Below are 20,557 nucleotides of genomic sequence, written 5' to 3'. Positions count from 1 at the left end.
ATCATAGCAAGATTACGACTGTATAAAGAACATGTGTTTGTGAATCATTGCAAGATTCCGACCTTACAAAGAGCATGTGTTTATGAATCATTGCAAGATTGCGATTGTATAAAGAGCATGTGTATGTGAATCATTGCAAGATTCCGACCGCATAAAGAGCATGTGTTTACGAATCATTGCAAGATTACGACTCATCCAGGAACATGTGTTTGTTTATCGTAGTAGGATTCGGACTCTTCCAGGAAGATGTTTTCTCTTTTTGCCTGCACTTTAATTGGCTATAAGCGGATTAGGAATTGTGATTGTGAATGTGAGGATTGTGAATTGGATTATTATGTCATGTGAAACAAATTATACAATTGTATGTATTGATGTATAACGCACAGTGCACATAAATATTTATTTCCTGGTGTGGCATTTAACATTTATTTTTGTATTTGCTGATTTAAAATTTCATCATATTTGTCAGGTAATTCATTTTCGTATATTTGTATATATGCAATATTGTGTATGCATATTATATTACATGCAATATTAGTCAAATTAAAAATGTCACCACATTTACTGTTTACCATCAAGTGCTGGCATACTTGCATTTCTACTACAGACTATAGCTTTAATCCCCATTGTTGTAAGGGTTAGTATGGTCCAGTAATTTTAATCCCAAAACAATACGTGCAGGCAAAAAGAGAACACCCCATTTGTGTATCGTAGTAAGATTCCGACTCTACCTGGAACATGAGTTTGTGAATCATTGCAAGATTACGACTCTACCTGGAACATGAGTTTGTGAATCATTGCAAGATTACGACTCTACCTGGAACATGAGTTTGTGAATCATTGCAAGATTACGACTCTACCTGGAACATGAGTTTGTGAATCATTGCTAGATTACGACTCTACCTGGAACATGTGTTTGTGAATCATTGCTAGATTACGACTCTACCTGGAACATGAGTTTATGAATCATTGCTAGATTACGACTATACCAGGGGCATTGTTATTTCGCCGTGGCAATCACCATGTTGGATGTCTTGGCTTTAAAACGAGGTCACATCCGTCATTCAAACCCTGACTACGAGTACCAGCGTGTAGAATGATTCAACGTCTACCGTTACCTGACGGTAACGACGTAGTCTTGGACCATCTGACGGATATATTTGTTCCACCATGTCTCGTCAAGACAGACCATTTGGAAACCAAAGTGAGGATATTCCTCCGTTAGAAGAGGTCATGATTATAATGGAACTTTTTCCTGTCATTCCCCATTTGGTGTAACAGAGCCCCATTTCAACCAAAACAACAGCAAGAGTTGCGCCGGAAACAGTGACTTGGTCTTTAATCTCTTCCCGGGTTTTCCTCCATGTACGCGGAAGTTTGTCTTACAGCCGATACACAGCACGACGTGTGACGTCATTATCAAAACTGTTGTATATGTTTTCTACTGAGTCTGGCTGTCCAGCACAGTTATTTCATTAATACCTTCATTTGAAATCGACCAAGGTACGGATGAAAGGGCTGTCGATGGTTATTCCCTGTTAGATCATCGTAACATGGCTATCGGTCAACAGGAAGCTGCCGTCTCTCAACACCAACATAAAGGTCATGGGCAGCTCTTGTAAATGACCCCTTCTCCATGGTCACTGGAATCTGAATCGACAATGAAAAGGTCCGACTGTATTCATGTGTAATTATATGCGCAGTTTCATCTGAATTTGATATTCTGTGAAATGTAGTACTGGTGAGTTCATGTTGTATTTGATACTGGAAAATCTATGTTATAACTTCTGGAGATCGAAACGACCAATCAGTTGGTAAACGAACCTGTGTTTCCTGAGTTACAACAAACCGGAAGTTCTGCACCAAAGCCACAATCGCCATCTTTGCCTCCAACAAGGCCAACCTCATTCCCAGACAGTTCCTTGGTCCGACGCCAAACGGCATCCACATGTAGTCGTGCAACTCGTGCTTGTTCTCGGGGAGGAACCTGGAACAGCCAAACAACCAGTCCATTGGCCATGGGTTGGCAATTGGCGTGATGCATGTAGAAGATAAACCGACAGTAACAGTAGGTTAAATAGATCTTAATATTATAACTTGGCACCGAGTGCTTCAGACAAAAGGTATTTAACATAGAGTTAGACCACCTCAAATGTACGAAATTGCAATTCTGATACTATTGTAGAATAAATTTTTGTTTTCAGTAAAATTTCTCATTACATCGAGTATTATTTACTCGTTATTTGAAGTTTCTGACAAAAAGCTGAAATTTTGAGTGTTTTTCTCGTTTATTCGGTTTCTTATTGAAGACTTAATTGATGTTTCAAGTTTCTTTCAATAGTGTGACTGTACATCGGGAACATATCGTAAAAATATATTCAACGCAACAAAAAATATTCAAAGCAACAAGAAAACAGGTGAAATTTCAAGTTGTTTTAAAGAATTTTAAAGTAAAGAGAAAATGATCGAAAATTGAATGAAATATTCCAAGCTACGAAAGAGTGCGCTGAAATAGTAGTCTAATGTATAAAAGTTGTTTACTGTATAAAAGTGGCCGCATAACACTTTCGTACAAACATATACTAGATAAGAGCTGCCTGAACTGCACGTAAATACCCCGAATGTCAAACAACAGTAGGTTTATATCCGCCATGACGGTCTACCAGGAGCGCTGGGAAAACGGTGCTCTCTGGCAACGCGGGGGATACAAAGGTTACCTGCTGACTGATATTTCTATACGCACAGTTAAAACAGTCATGTCCGTTTTGATGTTCGAATAGAATAAGATACCCGATTGCAATCTTATTTTGACCAATCAGAATCAAACATTCTTCAAGATTACATTTACGTGTAGCATTCATGGACAGAGTGGTCTCCCTTTACCATGACACTCACTCTGTTCAATTTTCTAACCTGTCAGGGTCGAACTCTTCTGGTTGTGGCCAAAACTCGGGGTCGTGATGGATGGCGTAGACGGGGATGAAGACTGGGAGGCCGGCGGGGATGTGGTAGCCGTTTATGGTGGTGTCCTTGGCTCCAACTCGCTTTGTTCTGAATAAAAGAATCAATCAGAGAAATGGAACCTCCGTTACCGTTTGACGATTATCCGAATCTGATAACACACGTCCAACTGGATACCGCGAAGCTGTTAAACGCATCCTATCGATAAAGGCGCCATTGTCCATAAGAATAGTTAGATGGACCAGGTTTTCTGTAGAATTACATCAGTGATAATCAGTTCCAGGAGGGTGTGGTCACTGACAGTCACACTGCTAACCTGACACTTAATAATATAGCAGAGTAGCCTCAAGTGTTCGCCTGTCACGCCAGGGGCTCCAGTTCACTTCCCCACATTACTACAATAACTTGTGTTCTGCACCGTTTTGGCCTCAAGGATCTCTACTCACCTGGTTGCCGGTTGATAAAGTCTCACTGTCTCACCTGGGTGCCGGGGGATAGAGTCTCAGTGTCTCATCTGTTTGCCGGGGAATATTGTCTCAGTGTTTCCACGCTCTCTACTCACCTGGTTGCCGGTTGATAAAGTCTCAGTGTCTTACCTGGTTGCCGGGGGATAGAGTCTCAGTGTCTCATCTGGTTGCCGGGGAATATTGTCTCAGTGTTTCCACGCTCTCTACTCACCTGGTTGCCGGTTGATAAAGTCTCAGTGTCTCATCTGGTTGCCGGGGAATATTGTCTCAGTGTTTCCACGCTCTCTACTCACCTGGTTGCCGGTTGATAAAGTCTCACTGTCTCACCTGGTTGCCGGGGATAGAGTCTCAGTGTCTCATCTGTTTGCCGGTTGAATATTGTCTCAGTGTTTCCACGCTCTCTACTCACCTGGTTGCCGGTTGATAAAGTCTCAGTGTCTCACCTGGTTGCCGGGGGATAGAGTCTCAGTGTCTCATCTGGTTGCCGGGGAATATTGTCTCAGTGTTTCCACGCTCTCTACTCACCTGGTTGCCGGTTGATAAAGTCTCAGTGTCTTACCTGGTTGCCGGGGGATAGAGTCTCAGTGTCTCATCTGTTTGCCGGGGAATATTGTCTCAGTGTTTCCACGCTCTCTACTCACCTGGTTGCCGGTTGATAAAGTCTCAGTGTCTTACCTGGTTGCCGGGGGATAGAGTCTCAGTGTCTCATCTGGTTGCCGGGGAATATTGTCTCCAATATTGTCTCCACGACCTCTACTCACCTGGCTGCCGGGGAATACAGTCTCAGTGACTCAACGATCTGTACTCACCTCGTTTCCAGGGGTTACAACCTCAGTGTCTCATCTTGTTGCCGGGGGGATACAGTCTCAGTGTCTCACCTGGTTGTCTCACCTGGTTGCCGGGGAATACACTCTCGGTGTCTCCACGATCTCTACTCACCTGGTTGCCGGGGAATACAGTCTCAGTGTCTCACCTGGTTGTCTCACCTGCTTGCCGTGGAATACAGTCTCAGTGTCTCACCTGATTGTCTCATCTGGTTGCCGGGGAGTAAAGTCTCAGTGTCTCACCTGGTTGCCGGGGAATACAGTCTGAGTGTCTCACCTGGTTGCCGGGGGATACAGTCTCAGTGTCCCCACGATCTCCACTGACCTGGTTGCCGGGGAATACAGTCTCAGTGTCTCACTTGGTTGTCTCTCCTGGTTGCCTGGGGATACAGTCTCAGTGTCTCCTCGATCTCCACTGACTTGGTTGCCGGGGAATAAAGTCTCAGTGTCTTACCTGGTTGTCTCACCTGGTTGCCGGGGGATACAGTCTCAGTGTCTCCACGATCTCTACCCACCTGGTTGCCGGGGAATAAAGTCTCAGCACTTCTAGGATTTCTACTCACCTGGTTGCCTGGAAACAGTCTCAGAATCTCTACGACCTCAACTCACCTGGTTGCCGGGGGGATACAGTCTCAGAGTCTCACCTGGTTGCCGGGGGATAAATTCTCAGGGTTTCCATGAACACGTTCTCCAGGTACTGCAACTTCGTCACCTCGGCGTATGTAGGCTTCCTCTGTGCAGAAACATACACATGGAATCAGAACTGGCATTCACCGTCTTTTAGTCCTGGTTGAACACAACCATTAGAAAGAAGGAAAAGTCCATATTGGTTTGTGCCGCTAAGGTTCTTGAAGCGTATGTTCTAGTGTATTATATACTGTCAGGAATTTGCGCAGGTGAAACTCCACTTCACTCCAAGATGACAGACACCCCATTTGTCAGACCACCCAATCAACAGACAGACCAGTAAAGTGTGACCAGTATAACTGCCTGGTCTTAGCTACTAATTAATGAGCTACCCCCAGCTGTGGGCAGAATAAATTACTCAAAATGGTTGAAAACCCGTATTATGATAACTTTTATAAGTTGTGTTTGATCTGTGTCTGGCTGCGTGTGTTTTATTGGCGAAGGAAGACTCCAGCGCTGGATACAAGGAGCATCTATACACCCCCTTCTTCCTCTTGCTCACTGAGTGGGGCGGTGAGGTGGCCCAGTAGTAAAAGAGTTGGCTCGTCACGCCGAAGACCAGGGTTCGATTCCCCATGGGTACAATATGTGAAGCCCATTTCTGGTGTCCCCCGCGGTGATATTGCCGGAATATTGCTAAAAGCGGCGTAAAAGTGTACTCACTCACTCACTCACTCACTCACTCACAGATATAAGGAGATTTGGATGGCAAAGCCCAAATACATGGCCCGTTTGGAATCATCATCACACAGTAGGACCTAGGACAACACCACTCTGGAGGGTTTTCAGGCTTGTATCATCTTCAGTTTCCACATTAGCATCCCAAATGTACAGATTCGTGGCAGGGACAAGTTGGAAGGTGCGAAACCGACACAAATAAACTTTTATTGGCGATTGTTTATTGTGAATATAGTGTCTTTTGCAGACAAGAAAAGCCTTTAAAGTGCAACGTTGGAGGCACCAAAGTAAATTATGAAATCTAGTGAGATGGACGTGAGATGATTTGAGGGGTGAAGCTGATTTCAAGATGACCACACCTCCCTCTATTAGAGACTTGCCTCTGTTAGACATCGGTACTCGCATTACGGTGTTCATTACGAGTTCGCACAGTGATTACTAAGACGGTGCAACCCGTACCCTCGGCGCTCAGCACTCGCGGTACTGATCCTGAACACGCCGATTCTAGCAAACCAGTCGTCCCTTCGCTAAATTCCAGGGAAAGCTAATGGGTATTTCTTAAATGGAATGGATTTTCCGATTCTGCAATTCGAAATTATGCACTGAACTAGTACAAGTGTGCTCTGTTAGGTGTGAAACTGTTTTGTATTGAAAGTGTATGAGTTTATCAACGTTTTAATCAGTAAAAACTCAGAATGTGTTTGAAGTAGAGATTTATAGAAAACTGGATTTCCGCATTAACTATGAAGTAAAGCAGGACAATTATTTCGGATTACCCACATGGTCACGTGGCTCCTAATTTGCTACAACTACGTTCATTGGTCATTTGGAATTGCCAAAATACAAAGAAACTAAGTATCATTGGCAGAAAGTTCACTTTGAAAAATCCAAGTGTATCTATAGAGAGAAATGTCACCTGATAGACGAATTCATTATAGGTGAGTGAGTGAGTGAGTTTAGGTTTACGTCGCACTCAGCAATATTCCAGCTATATGGCGGCAGTCTGTAAATAATCGAGTCTGGACCAGACAATCAAGTGATCAACAGCATTAGCATCGATCTGCGCAATTGGGAACCAATGACATGTGTCAACCCAGTCAGCGAGCCTGACCACCCGATCCCGTTAGGCTCGTAATTTGATAAATCTTGTAAATAATTCAAAGCGTGAAATTCTGGTAATTACTTCAAAATGTGTGATATGTTCAAAAGTTCAGTGTATAGTTTGTATGCATTGTCTTCCTTTTAATGTGAAAATGTTACATCTATACTCTCCATAAATGATAACATTTCTATTGTGTATGTGATAACAGTTGAATACAGTTGAATAAATATATACTTCAATATATAATTATATATAATTATATATAAATAAATAATTCAAAATGTGTGACTTGTGGTGACAACTTAAAAAATGTGTGACTTGTGGTGAAAACTTCCAAAATGTGTGATTTGTGGTGAAAACTTCCAAAATGTGTGATTTGTGATGAAAAATGCTAAAATGTGTGATTTCTGGTGAAAACTTCCAAGATGTGTGATTTCTGGTGAAAACTTCCAAAATGTGTGATTTCTGGTGAAAACTTTCAAAATGTATGATTTCTGGTGAAAACTTCCAAAATGGGTGATTTCTGGTGAAAACTTCCAAAATGGGTGATTTCTGGTGAAAACTGCTATAATGGGTGATTTGTGGTGAAAACTGCCAAAATATTATTTCTGGTGAAAACGTCCAAAATGTGTGATTTCTACATGTGCATGTCACCATGTGCCGGATTATCGACTCGGGTGTGCTTACCTTCCCTATGTGTGTCATTATCGACTGGTACAGCCTCTCCTGGATCTCGGGATGGGTGGCCAGGTTGTAGACGGTGAAGGTCAAAGCGTTGGAGGAGGTGTCGTAGCCGGCGAGGAGGAAGATGTGAGAGTTGCAGAATATCTCGTAGTTCGTCAGACCTTAGAAAGGAAAATCTCTCTACGGTAATTTTTTCTATAACCCCGATGTCTTCACAGCAATTTGTGGTTTGCTTCTATTTAACGCTCTATGGTGGTAGTCTCTAAATAATCTGGAGTCTGGAGCTGACAATCTAGTGATTGACATCAGTAACATCGACAAACATGAACCAAATAAGCAAGCCTGACCACCAATTCCCGTTAGTCGCCTCTAAAGGCAAGCATGGGTAGCTGAAGATCAATTCTAACCCGGATCTTCACGGGAGACATGCATGGGTTGCTGAAGACCAATTCTAACCCGGATCTTCACGGGAGACAAGCATGGGTTGCTGAAGACCAATTCTAACCCGGATCTTCACGGGAGACATGCATGGGTTGCTGAAGACCAATTCTAACCCGGATCTTCACTGGAGACATGCATGGGTTGCTGAAGACCAATTCTAACCCGGATCTTCACGGGAGACACGCATGGGTTGCTGAAGACCAATTCTAACCCGGATCTTCACGGGAGACATGCATGGGTTGCTGAAGACCAATTCTAACCCGGATCTTCACGGGAGACACGCATGGGTTGCTGAAGACCAATTCTAACCCGGATCTTCACGGGAGACATGCATGGGTTGCTGAAGACCAATTCTAACCCGGATCTTCACAGATCCAACAGTCAGTCAATCAGGCAATGTATAAATACTCAACAACAAACCAGTTAAGGGCCACCCCGATAATCAATATTTAAGTATTATATGGATCATAATATGAACTATTAAATACTTTAATATTGAAAATGGGGTTGGTCCTGAACTGTTTTGTTGAGTATATAACAACCAATCAACTGGTGATACAACAGTCAACTAGAGAGAAGTTTACATTAAGCGCACAATACGATGTTTCTTACTCGTTGTCAAATATCAGTTATACCACAGAAGCTGTACCCCTACGTAGCTCACCATTTGGACATTTTGAATATTTTTATAAATAGACTATCCTATGATTGAGTGTTCGAATCCCATGTTAACACTGATTATGATCCTGGTTTTGTCAGTAGGTGAGGAGTGAGTGAGGCCTGCACTATTTCTGGACTTCCTCCCTCATGAATCTAACACTGGGATATAACTGAAATAGGAATCGGTGATAAGGGACATATAAGCGATAATACCTTTTAGTATTCATAAAAAAATCTTTGCTAAAAGCAGAATGGACTGTACGATTCCAATCATCAGGAGCACGTGTCTATGAATCCCTATCCAAGAGTAATGATATCGGGACTTCCCAGCACCCACACGTACATACCTCGCTTCTTGTAGTACTTGAAGTCCAACACTGTCTCCGTGTCCTCGTCCGAGTCGTCATCCACGTCTCCAGCCGACTCCTCTTTATGGGCGTCCAGCATCGCTTGTAGAATGTCACGGTGACCCTGATATGACATGGGCATGAATCAAAGAATAATTGAGTCGGAGATAGGGTAATCGTAAGCCAAACCTTAGTAGAACGTCAGCCCTTTCAACGAGTGAGTGAGTTTAGTTTTACGCAGCAGTCAGCAATATTCCAGCTATATGATGGCGGTCTGGAAATAATCGAGGCTGGACCAGATCAACAGCATGAACATCGATCTGCACAATTGGAATACGATGACATGTATCAACCCAGTCAGCGAGCTTGGCCACCCTATCCCGTTAGTCGCCTCTTACGACAAGCATGGGTTACTGAAGATGAATTCTAACCCGGATCTTCACAGGTCCCTTTCAACGACTGTGCCGGAGACATTTTCCGGATAGATTGTACGTTTCGTACATAATACAGCATACTGCCTATTCAGACAACGATTCTAACGCTAGCTCCCAATCTTCGATCTTAGCGCTACAGAGTTCCAAACTCCCTTACAACGATCTTAGCGCTACGGAGATCTTCACACACACAGTCATCTTCAGTATACTCTAGTACAGATTCATGTCAGCCGTCTTCAGTATACTCTAGTACAGATTCATGACAGGCATCTTCAGTATACTCTAGTACAGATTCATGTCAGTCATCTTCAGTATACTCTAGTACAGATTCATGACAGTCATCTTCAGTATACTCTAGTACAGATTCATGACAGCCATCTTCAGTATACTCTAGTACAGATTCATGTCAGTCATCTTCAGTATACTCTAGTACAGATTCATGACAGCCATCTTCAGTATACTCTAGTACAGATTCATGTATCTTCAGTATACTCTAGTACAGATTCATGTCAGCCATCTTCAGTATACTCTATGTACAGATTCATGATTCAGTCCATCTTCAGTATACTCTAGTACAGATTCATGTCAGCCATCTTCAGTATACTCTAGTACAGATTCATGTCAGCCATCTTCAGTATACTCTAGTACAGATTCATGTCATCATCTTCAGTATACTCTAGTACAGATTCATGTCAGTCATCTTCAGTATACTCTAGTACAGTCTTCAGATTCATGACAGCCATCTTCAGTATACTCTAGTACAGATACTCTCAGATGTCAGTCTCTTCAGTATACTCTAGTACAGATTCATGTCAGTCATCTTCAGTATACATTGTAACACTGATTCATCATGTCAGTCTTCAGTATACTCTAGTACAGATTCATAACAGTCATCTTCAGTATACTTAGTACAGATTCATGAGAGCATCTTCAGTATACTCTAGTACAGATTCATGTCAGTCGATCTTCAGTTGTATCGAAACAACACTGAAAGAGCCAAGTAGAACGTACTTCCGGGTTTCCGAGTCACGGGTACATAGCAATATCTCTTGACAGGTATCAATGGAAAGTCAGACTAGGAAAGTAAGGAATGTCTGTGTTGTATCGTTGGGTTTGGATCTGTGTGAAATGTTAAACTGGGATAATACTTTGTCATGGGCAGGTTTTGCCATTGCAACCTGTCCTCCACTGTGAAGCCGTATTAGTTTTTCTCGCTATATATATCCCGTATCAACGGAAGAGTGAGTGAGTGAGTGTGGTTTGACACCGAATTTAGCAATATTCCAGCAATATCACGGCGGAAGAACATACATAGAAAATATTGAATGAGAATGTTGTTTCTTCGGGTTAGGTGTGGAAGTTAAAACCTCTTGTGGTGGTATGTTTTCCTGGAAACCGGTCGTTCATTATGGAAACCCTCCTGTATTATCCGGTCGAGCATTCACCAGAATCATGGACACTGCGAAATGTGACTCACATGTGATCAGGAAGAAAACTGGGAAGGTGAGCTTCATGGCTTTCCGACAGTAGATGACGAAAATGTTCTCCGAACTGTGGCTGTCGAAGTCGATGCTGAAGCCGGTTTTGACGATGACGTCCATTGTGTAGCAGCCCATTAGGCTGAAAGGATATATGCAACCTGGATGAGGTGTGCTATTCTGAACTTATGCTCCAAGGTTAGATATTCAGATTAACCGAATGCCAGTCTGATCCATGTTCATCTAGCATGTCATGTCCTTATAGCGCTTAGATCGAATGTTTTTTTCTCTACAAACTTAACAAATACATTTCTGAAATCCTTTATGCATGTCGAAGTCAGGAAAATACAGTATCAGGTGTCTACGATACAAACATACATTAGGACGTAAGACCCTACACATGGAAAAGATTTCCATAATCAGGGTTATGATTTAGTGTGACAACTTTTATCAAGCCTTACTGTTTTAACTCGACATTTTTCTTCTCCTTAGCGTGTTTATCCACGTTCTGTACAAGTAGGTCGGTGCAGTCCTCTATCAGTACCATCATCTGTACACAACAACAAGAGTCCAGATTTTATTTTTAGTATCATTTTGGTGTGGGAGTTTTCTCTAAATATGTAAATATATATTTGATTGATTGGGTTTACCTATATATATTTGATTGGGTTTACCTGTATATATGTACCTGATTGAGGTTACCTATATATATATACCTGGTTGGTTTTACCTATATATATGTACCTGATTGAGTTTACCTATATATATATTTACTTGATTGGTTTTACCTGATTGGTTTTACCTCTATATATTTACCTGATTAAGTTTACCTGTGTATATTTACCTGTTTAGCTGTATATATTTACCTGTTTCAGTTTACCTGTACTGAAAGTGGGACTGAGAACACATCGCATGAACTTCCAGTGCTCGTCGTAGATCTCCGCGATACAGTCCATCACGATCTTGGGCATCGGGCCGAACGTCTGAAACGTGACGCTAACATTCAGGAACGTAGTTGTTGTCGACACTGATGGGAATCTGAAGCTAATTCATCGTGCTTCTCCAATGATACCACATCTATTCACAGATAATATATGTCATGTTTCTTAAACCAATATTTTCTCACTACCACTTTCTGGCAGGGTACTTATTCTGGTCATTTGGTCTAAATGGTCGTCACAATCATCTTCGAACCTTTCGCCGCCGTGTGTTCCAGGTGGGAGCGCTGATGAAACCTCTTGGGTAAATAGTTCGCGTGTCAACCCAAATACTCCCCGAAATTTATCAAACGTGTCACATAGAGTTGTGATGTCCGTCGCCTTCATGTTTCGTGAATATTGCAAGAAACGGCGTAAAACTCACCTGACACAGTCTCAAGAAACGGCGTAAAACTCACCTGACACAGTCTCAAGAAACGGCGTAAAACTCACCTGACACAGTCTCAAGGAACGGTGTAAAACTCACCTGACACAGTGTCAAGGAACGGTGTAACACCCAACTGACACAGTGTCAAGGAACGGTTTAAAACTTACCTGGCACAGTGTCAAGGAATGGTGTAAAACGCACCTGACAGTCTCAAGGAACGGTGTAAAACATCCTTGACACAGTATCAAGGAACGGTGTAAAACTTACCTGACACAGTGTCAAGGAATGGTGTAAAACATCCTTGACACAGTATCAAGGAACGGTGTAAAACTTACCTGACACAGTGTCAAGGAACGGTGTAAAACATCCTTGACACAGTATCAAGGAACGGTGTAAAACTTACCTGACACAGTGTCAAGGAATGGTGTAAAAGATCCTTGACACAGTATCAAGGAACGGTGTAAAACTTACCTGACACAGTGTCAAGGAACGGTGTAAAACATCCTTGACACAGTATCAAGGAACGGTGTAAAACTTACCTGACACAGTGTCAAGGAATGGTGTAAAACTCGACAGTCTCAAAGAACGGTGTAAAACCCAACTGACACAGTGTCAAGGAACGATGTAAAACTTACCTGACACAGTGTCAAGGAACGGTGTAAAACTCAACTGACAGTCTCAAAGAACGGTGTAAAACCCACCTGACACAGTTTCAAGGAACGGTGTAAAACTTACCTGACACAGTGTCAAGGAACGGTGTAAAACTCACCTGACAGTCGCAAGGAACGGTGTAAAACTTACCTGACACGGTGTCAAGGAACGGTGTAAACTTACCTGACACAGTGTCAAGGAACGATGTAAAACTTACCTGGCACAGTGTCAAGGAATGGTGTAAAACTCACCTGACAGTCTCAAGGAACGGTGTAAAACCCAACTGACACAGTTTCAAGGAACGGTGTAAAACCTACCTGACACAGTGTCAAGGAACAGTGTAAACCTCACCTGAAAGTCTCAAGGAACGATGTACAACATACTTGACACAGTCTCAAGGAACGGTGTAAAACGTCCTTGACACTATCTCAAGGAACGGTGTAAAACTTACCTGACACAGTGTCAAGGAATGGTGTAGAACTCACCTGACAGTCTCAAGGAACGGTGTAAAACCCAACTGACACAGTGTCAAGGAACGATGTAAAACTTACCTGACACAGTCTCAAGGAACGGTGTAAAACTCACCTGACACAGTCTCAGGGAACGGTGTAAAACTCACCTGACACAGTCTCAAGGATCGATGTAAAACCCAACTGACACAGTTTCAAGAAACAGTGTAAAACTCACCTGACACAGTGTCAAGGAACGGTGTAAAACCCAACTGACACAGTTTCAAGGAACGGTGTAAAACTCACCTGACACAGTGTCAAGGAATGGTGTAAAACTCACCTGACACAGTCACAAGGGACGGTGTAAAACTCACCTGACAGTCTCAAGGAACGGTGTAAAACCCAACTGACACAGTTTCAAGGAACGGTGTAAAACCCACCTGACACAGTGTCAAGGAACGGTGTAAAACTCACCTGACAAGTCTCAAGGAACGGTGTAAAACCCAACTGACACAGTTTCAAGGAACGGTGTAAAACCCACCTGACACAGTCTCAAGGGACGGTGTAAAACTCACCTGACAGTCTCAAGGAACGGTGTAAAACGTCCTTGACACTGTCTCAAGGAACGGTGTAAAAGTCATCTGACACAGTCTCAAGGAACGGTGTAAAACTTACCTTACACAGTCTCAAGGAACGGTGTAGAACGTCCTTGAAACTGTCTCAAGGACCTGTGTAAATCCCACCTGACACAGTTTCAAGGAACGGTGTAAAACCCACCTGACACAATCTCCACTAACGGTGTAAAACCCACCTGACACAATCTCCACTAACTGTGTAAAACTCAACTGACAGTCTCAAGGAACGGTGTCTCATACCGTGTCTCGCCACTGCTTCTTCCAGAATGAGTGATTCTAAAGCTCCTTCCACGACAAACGGACACGACTCTGTGCATACAGTCCAATACCGGACTAGAATTAAGTTGAATTAATTGCCGTTCTCCAAGTCAGTGCATGATGTTGGTTTGTGGTAAGAATTTATTATCTCGTTGCGTGAGGTGTGTACTGTTTACTCACCGATCTGTTGACAAAGTTGGAGAACTGTTTCACACAGATTTGTTTGATCATGGTTGGATCTGAGATGAGGAGGGACGGGATGCGGCCAAGGAATATCCTGCAGCACATGTCAAGCCTTTTACAAGAAGCAGTCCATTTCGATGTTTCCGACATTGATATATAACCATATAATGCTAAACTAGTTATTACAAAATCCAAAATTCAGGCTCATCTAACCTTTTCCCCTCTAGTTTTATTTCTCTCTTTAGTCTCTTTGGATGCGAAAGATAGAACCACTTCAGCAGCACACCGCTGGCTTCCTGAAAACTCTGATCATTGTCTCCAAGAACTAGTTAAATAGTCTCTTCTTATACACCCTGTAGGGGCGGTGGGGTAGCCTGATAGGTACAGCGTCCGCTCGTCATGCTGAAGACCCGGGTTTGATTCGTGAAGTCCAAAGCGGCGTAAAACCAGACTCACTCACTCATACATCTTGTGTTGTATGATTCAATCAAACCTTGATCTAGGCCACTTATCTAAAACATGGTGATATTTACCCTACAACTCGGCCGTGTTCTTTCACCAGTCGCTGGTCGCACTTGATAAGACCCTGTGAATGAACCAATCTCATTTACGTCACAATATCATAGGTAGCTCACATACACGTGACCGTTCTTCCTGCACATGTTTGACCGCCTCTCGGTGTCCACGGAGGGCGGATAGTCGGGGTCCGATGTCCGGCCTCATGCAGACACATACACGCCATACTGATGGAACGTGACCTCAAACCCCATTTTACTACTCAACATCAACCTCTTCATATTCGTTACATATTTAATAATACTAAATCTAAAATACGTGAGGTTAAAAAACAGACACAAGTAACACACAGACATAGACACATCGCCTGTACGGAATAAAGAAGTTGTATATCCATAAAAAATAGTCCTCATTCTAAAAGTAAGTAGGGTGTTTATTTAAGAGTACTGTACCTCTGTCTGGTAGTTGGTGACCACGCCCAACAGCCCGGGATTGGGGGCGGGGATGCCCATCTTCTTGAACATCCCGTGAGTCCATGTGGCGTATCTGAGAGAAACACCAATAACATCGTAGTCGACAGACTGGCCAGCGCCACCATAACATTACGTCATCCACTCAAAGTGGGAGCTCGCCATTGCATATTAGTGAGGCAGGGGATTATTGATCACCCCAACCAACCACAACTCAAACTTCTCACCCACAACTGACCCTGTCAACCCATTTATTGCTGGCCTTGTCTACCCAATCTCTCTCGATCTTGGGGCAAGGCTGGCCAAGCCGACTCAGGCAATTCAGTGTTCTGTGCATCTTTGTGTCTCTTGGTCACCCCATCGCAAACTATGATTATCCTGATTATGGGTCTGAATACTCGTCGACCCTAAGGGACAGTTCATAACTAGGGAGTGATAATGGTGTTATGGAGTAGCATGTACAATGTGAATGGACCCCCCCCCCCCCCTAAAATTTATGTACAAAATAAGTGACCCCCTGCATGTCATGTACAAAATCAATGACACCCCCCTTCCCCTTCTTATAATTTCTAAGCATAATTTCAAACATAATTTTGTGTACAAAATTGATGACACCCCCACCCCCCAGCTCCCCAGAACAAAATGGGTGACCACCACCACGCACCATCCCACCGCCACCCACACCCTACCCCCACACCCTATAATCATCATCATCCCCCTGCCCATAAATTATGAACGGTCCCTGATGATGCTTCTGGGTGTGCCAGCACCATTCCCATGCTTGTGGGTGTCACCAAAGTCGTGAACGTCAATATAATCGTACTGTCCTCAGGATGCCGTCAATAACTGATCCCAATGAGACGCTACTTTCGTTTTTAAATCACAAGTCAGTAGCCGCAATGTTTTCCGACAGTCAAGGCATGTAGGGTCAGGGTCCCAGCTAGTAAACAAAAGCTCTAACATCACTTTCATTATTTCACTCGTGCAGTGGGCAGTCTGACACTACGTAGCGGAGACCATTTTACTCTGTGTCTTGTTGTACCTCTATGTAGGACACGATGACCTAATTGTACCGATGCCTACACTTGCACTCAATTGCCGTGGGCTGTCTGACACCAATCAGTCATTGTTTTTACTCACATATATCCAGCAGCAATAAGACATGTTATACCAACAGCGACGGCCGCTAACACCAGTAGAATGGACAGAACGTCCATGTTGTCGAAGTAGAGAGTCGACCTGCGGCCGGCGTTGATAAGCGCCTTGGTTATCCTCAGATAAGAGGCGGGTGTACACACACATTTTATACAAGGCGGATACCGCTCAGTATTGCACCATGTTGGTCAATGCTGACAGTGATTATATTTCTTAGAACGGGGTTCGAAACTTCGTTATACCGAGGAAGTCGTTGTGCACTGTTTACAATCTACCAGCAGGTTAAACACATCATCTTTGCCTGTATTAAGTTGTAACACATTGGGTTCTTTCTTCTGAAGGTGTAACCAGAGACCAAATACCGGTATATGGTCTCTGGTGTAGCATATTTAGATTGAAATACAGAAAGTGAAATCGGTTTTCCAATGACAAGGTTTGAAGCTTTTCATAGTAATGTTTACATGAGCAGCTTACGAGGGGGTTTCGAACCCCAGTTCTATCAGCACCGCGGTGTTAAACCAAAGTTTCACTAAAGTGTTAAACCAAAGTTTCGCCAAGTGTTAAACCAAAGTTTCGCCAAAGTGTTAAACCAAAGTTTCACCAAGTGTTAAACCAAAGTTTTGCCAAGTGTTAAACCAAAGTTTCGAGGAAACCACAGGTTCGCCAAAGCGTTAAACCAAAGTTTCGCAAAGTTTGAAACCAAAGTTTCGCCGAGTATTAAACCAAAGGTTCGCCAAAGTGTTAAACCAAAGTTTCACCAAGTGTTAAACCAACGTTTCACCAAGTGTTAAACCAAAGTTTCACCAAGTGTTAAACCAAAGTTTCGCCAAAGTGTTAAACCAAAGTTTCGCCAAGTGTTAAACCAAAGTTTCGCCAAGTGTTAAACCAAAGTTTCGAGGAAACCACAGGTTCGCCAAAGCGTTAAACCAAAGTTTCGCCAAGTGTTAAACCAAAGTTTCGCCGAGTATTAAACCAAAGTTTCGCCGAGTATTAAACCAAAGTTTCGAGGAAACCACAGGTTCGCCAAAGTGTTAAACCAAAGTTTCGCCAAGTGTTAAACCAAAGTTTCGCCAAAGTGTTAAACCAAAGTTTCACCAAGTGTTAAACCAAAGTTTCGCCAAGTGTTAAACCAAAGTTTCGAGGAAACCACAGGTTCGCCAAAGCGTTAAACCAAAGTTTCGCCAAGTGTTAAACCAAAGTTTCGCCGAGTATTAAACCAAAGTTTCGCCGAGTATTAAAACAAAGGTTAGCCGAGTATTAAACCAAAGGTTCGCCAAAGTGTTAAACCAACGTTTCACCAAGTGTTAAACCAACGTTTCACCAAGTGTTAAACCAAAGTTTCACCATGTGTTAAACCAAAGTTTCACCAAGTGTTAAACCAACGTTTCACCAAGTGTTAAACCAAGTTTCACCATGTGTTAAACCAAAGTTTCACCAAGTGTTAAACCAAAGTTTCGCCGAGTATTAAACCAAAGGTTCGCCGAGTATTAAACCAAAGTTTCGCCAAAGTGTTAAACCAACGTTTCACCAAGTGTTAAACCAACGTTTCGCCAAGTGTTAGACCAACGTTTCGCCAAGTGTTAAACCAACGTTTCACCAAGTGTTAAACCAACGTTTCACAAAGTGTTAAACCAACGTTTCACCAAGTGTTAAACCAACGTTTCACCATGTGCTAAACCAAAGTTTCACCAAGTGTTAAACCATCGTTTCACCAAGTGTTAAACCAAAGTTTCACCATGTGTTAAACCAAAGTTTCACCATGTGTTAAACCAAAGTTTCACCAAGTGTTAAACCAAAGTTTCGCCGAGTATTAAACCAAAGGTTCGCCGAGTATTAAACCAAAGGTTCGCCAAAGTGTTATACCAACGTTTCACCAAGTGTTAAACCAACGTTTCACCAAGTGTTAAATCAACGTTTCGCCAAGTGTTAAACCAACGTTTCGCCAAGTGTTAAACCAACGTTTCACCAAGTGTTAAACCAAAGTTTCACCATGTGTTAAACCAACGTTTCACCAAGTGTTAAACCAAAGTTTCACCAAGTGTTAAACCAAAGTTTCACCAAGTGTTAAACCAAAGTTTCACCATGTGTTAAACCAAAGTTTCACCAAGTGTTAAACGCCAGAGAATCACTCAGGGTTTTCTCCCACATTCAGCTGGCACACCGTGATGGTAGCTGGACACTGCTCATTCACGTGGACCAGTATCTAATGAATGGTTTGCTGATTTATTGACTGAAATAAGATCAATGCCATGTGTAAATGTCCTGACAGTTCAAAATATATGAAGCGGAAGGAGCTGTGCTCAACTTTACACCAGCTATACAAGCATGCCGATCTGTGTGCTGGTTGGTTGCTTTTCCTGGAGCAAAGAGTGAGTGAGTGGTTGGTGACGTAGGCTATGATGGAGCTGATATGTAGACTGTGTGCTGGGTAAACGTACATTGTACAAACGGCAATATTTTCCTGCAACGTATGTATGAAGTTAGAAAAAAACAAAAACACTGCCGACTCCCTGGGATTAGCTGGCCAGTCGGGAGCTAGAGCAAGCCACTGTCCACACACGGGGATTAGCTGGCCAGTCGGGAGCTAGAGCAAGCCACTGTCCACACACGGGGATTAGCTGGCCAGTCGGGAGCTAGAGCAAGCCACTGTCCACACACGGGGATTAGCTGGCCAGTCGGGAGCTAGAGCAAGCCACTGTCCACTCACGGGGGTTAGCTGGCCAGTCGGGAGCTAGAGCAAGCCACTGCCGACTCCCTGGGATTAGCTGGCCAGTCGGGAGCTACAGCAAGCCACTGTCCACACACGGGGATTAGCTGGCCAGTCGGGAGCTAGAGCAGGCCACTGTCCACACACGGGGATTAGCTGGCCAGTCGGGAGCTAGAGCAAGCCACTGTCCACACACGGGGATTAGCTGGCCAGTCGGGAGCTAGAGCAAGCCACTGTCCACACACGGGGATTGGCTGGCCAGTCGGGAGCTAGAGCAAGCCACTGTCCACTCACGGGGATTGGGCAACATTCTTGCCCCAACCTAGGGAATGGCACGACATATGTATAGAGAGGAATTTCACCTGCCAGAAATTTCAACCTGATTTTGAGGTTGGGAGCGTCAGCGTCTGCGAGGGTCACTTTGGCTTTGCTGAATTTGCTTTGAACACTTGGACTAGCTTTCTCAATCTAGCTAGTACAGATAATGGTGATTCGCCAGATTTGTGTGCACACATGCTCCTTGATTTGATTTGTGGTAAATCACGACATAGTCTAGATGAAGTAATTAAAGCTAGTTCGCAGTTAAAAGCTGGTAAAGCCGCAGGAATTGATGGGATTCCACCAGAATTTATTAAATATTCTTCATTTATAGCTCCTTATCTACATACTCTGTTTGTTACTATCATGGACACCGGAATGTTAACGAAATCATGGAGTACCGGTCTCTTGGTGCCACTGTATAAGAGCGGTGATTCTTCCAATCCTAACAATTATAGAGGAATTGCTCTTTTAAGTGTGATAGGTAAAGTTTTCACATCTATTTTAGAATGCAGACTGCGACAATTCGTTGAATTCAATAAACTGTTAAATGAAGGACAAGCAGGATTTCGTAAACATTATTCTACTGTTGATAATATCTTTACACTGACTGTTCTTGTACAAAAATACTTGAGAAAAACTAAACACCGCTTCTACGCGACTTTTATAGATTTCAAAAAAGCTTTCTATTTTGTAAACAGAAGAAAAATGTTACATCTTCTGTGGCAAAAAAACGGTGTCCATGGTAAGATCTATAAGGTGTTGGAGAGTATGTATTCTAATGTGTTGTCCTGAATTCGATCAGGTCGATGCGGAACACAGTCGTTCAACACTTCCTCTGGAGTTAGGCAGGGCTGTATGCTCAGTCCTTTTTTGTTTATTGTCTTTATAAATCAGCGTGTTAAAGAACTTAATGAAAGTAACAGTAATGGTATATTTGTAAATGATTGCATTGAGATAATTAGAATAGTATTGTTTGTACACGATGTAGTCCTGGTCTAAATGATAAATATGCCATTGTAAATGTGACTTCGTGTCAATATTCAAAGATTTTCGGTAGGTATTTTCTGTATAAATTTTCAAACGA

General features: G+C 42.9%; 1 protein-coding gene across 1 annotated transcript; it reads right to left on the bottom strand.

Moving 5' to 3' along the window:
* Nucleotides 1–1,317: 1,317 nt before the first annotated feature.
* LOC124278086 (cytochrome P450 3A8-like) lies at nt 1,318–16,857 on the bottom strand. Its single transcript, XM_046713835.1, has 13 exons — nt 16,431–16,857; nt 15,273–15,366; nt 14,838–14,890; nt 14,302–14,398; nt 11,630–11,746; nt 11,225–11,313; nt 10,731–10,905; nt 8,852–8,975; nt 7,407–7,564; nt 4,897–4,985; nt 2,914–3,051; nt 1,825–1,987; nt 1,318–1,650 (listed from the first exon to the last, which is right to left on the bottom strand). The coding sequence occupies exons 1-13, from the start codon at nt 16,505–16,507 to the stop codon at nt 1,558–1,560; spliced, it is 1,467 nt and encodes a 488-aa protein (XP_046569791.1). The 5' UTR covers nt 16,508–16,857; the 3' UTR covers nt 1,318–1,557.
* Nucleotides 16,858–20,557: the final 3,700 nt, after the last annotated feature.

This window comes from Haliotis rubra, unplaced genomic scaffold (assembly GCF_003918875.1).
Source record: "Haliotis rubra isolate DU_JTF1 unplaced genomic scaffold, ASM391887v1 Scf230, whole genome shotgun sequence".
Taxonomy (NCBI): Eukaryota; Metazoa; Mollusca; class Gastropoda; order Lepetellida; family Haliotidae; genus Haliotis; species Haliotis rubra.
This window is presented reverse-complemented; position numbering and strand designations above follow the sequence as displayed.

Coding starts and splice junctions, on each gene's coding strand:
- LOC124278086 (XM_046713835.1), bottom strand. CDS start 16,507: ATGGACGTTCTGTCCATTCTACTGGTGTTAGCGGCCGTCGCTGTTGGT. Junction 7,565..8,851: donor CAAGTACTACAAGAAGCGAG/GTATGTACGTGT, acceptor TTCCTTTCTAAG/GTCTGACGAACTACGAGATA. Junction 1,651..1,824: donor TTGTAACTCAGGAAACACAG/GTTCGTTTACCA, acceptor TTGTCGATTCAG/ATTCCAGTGACCATGGAGAA.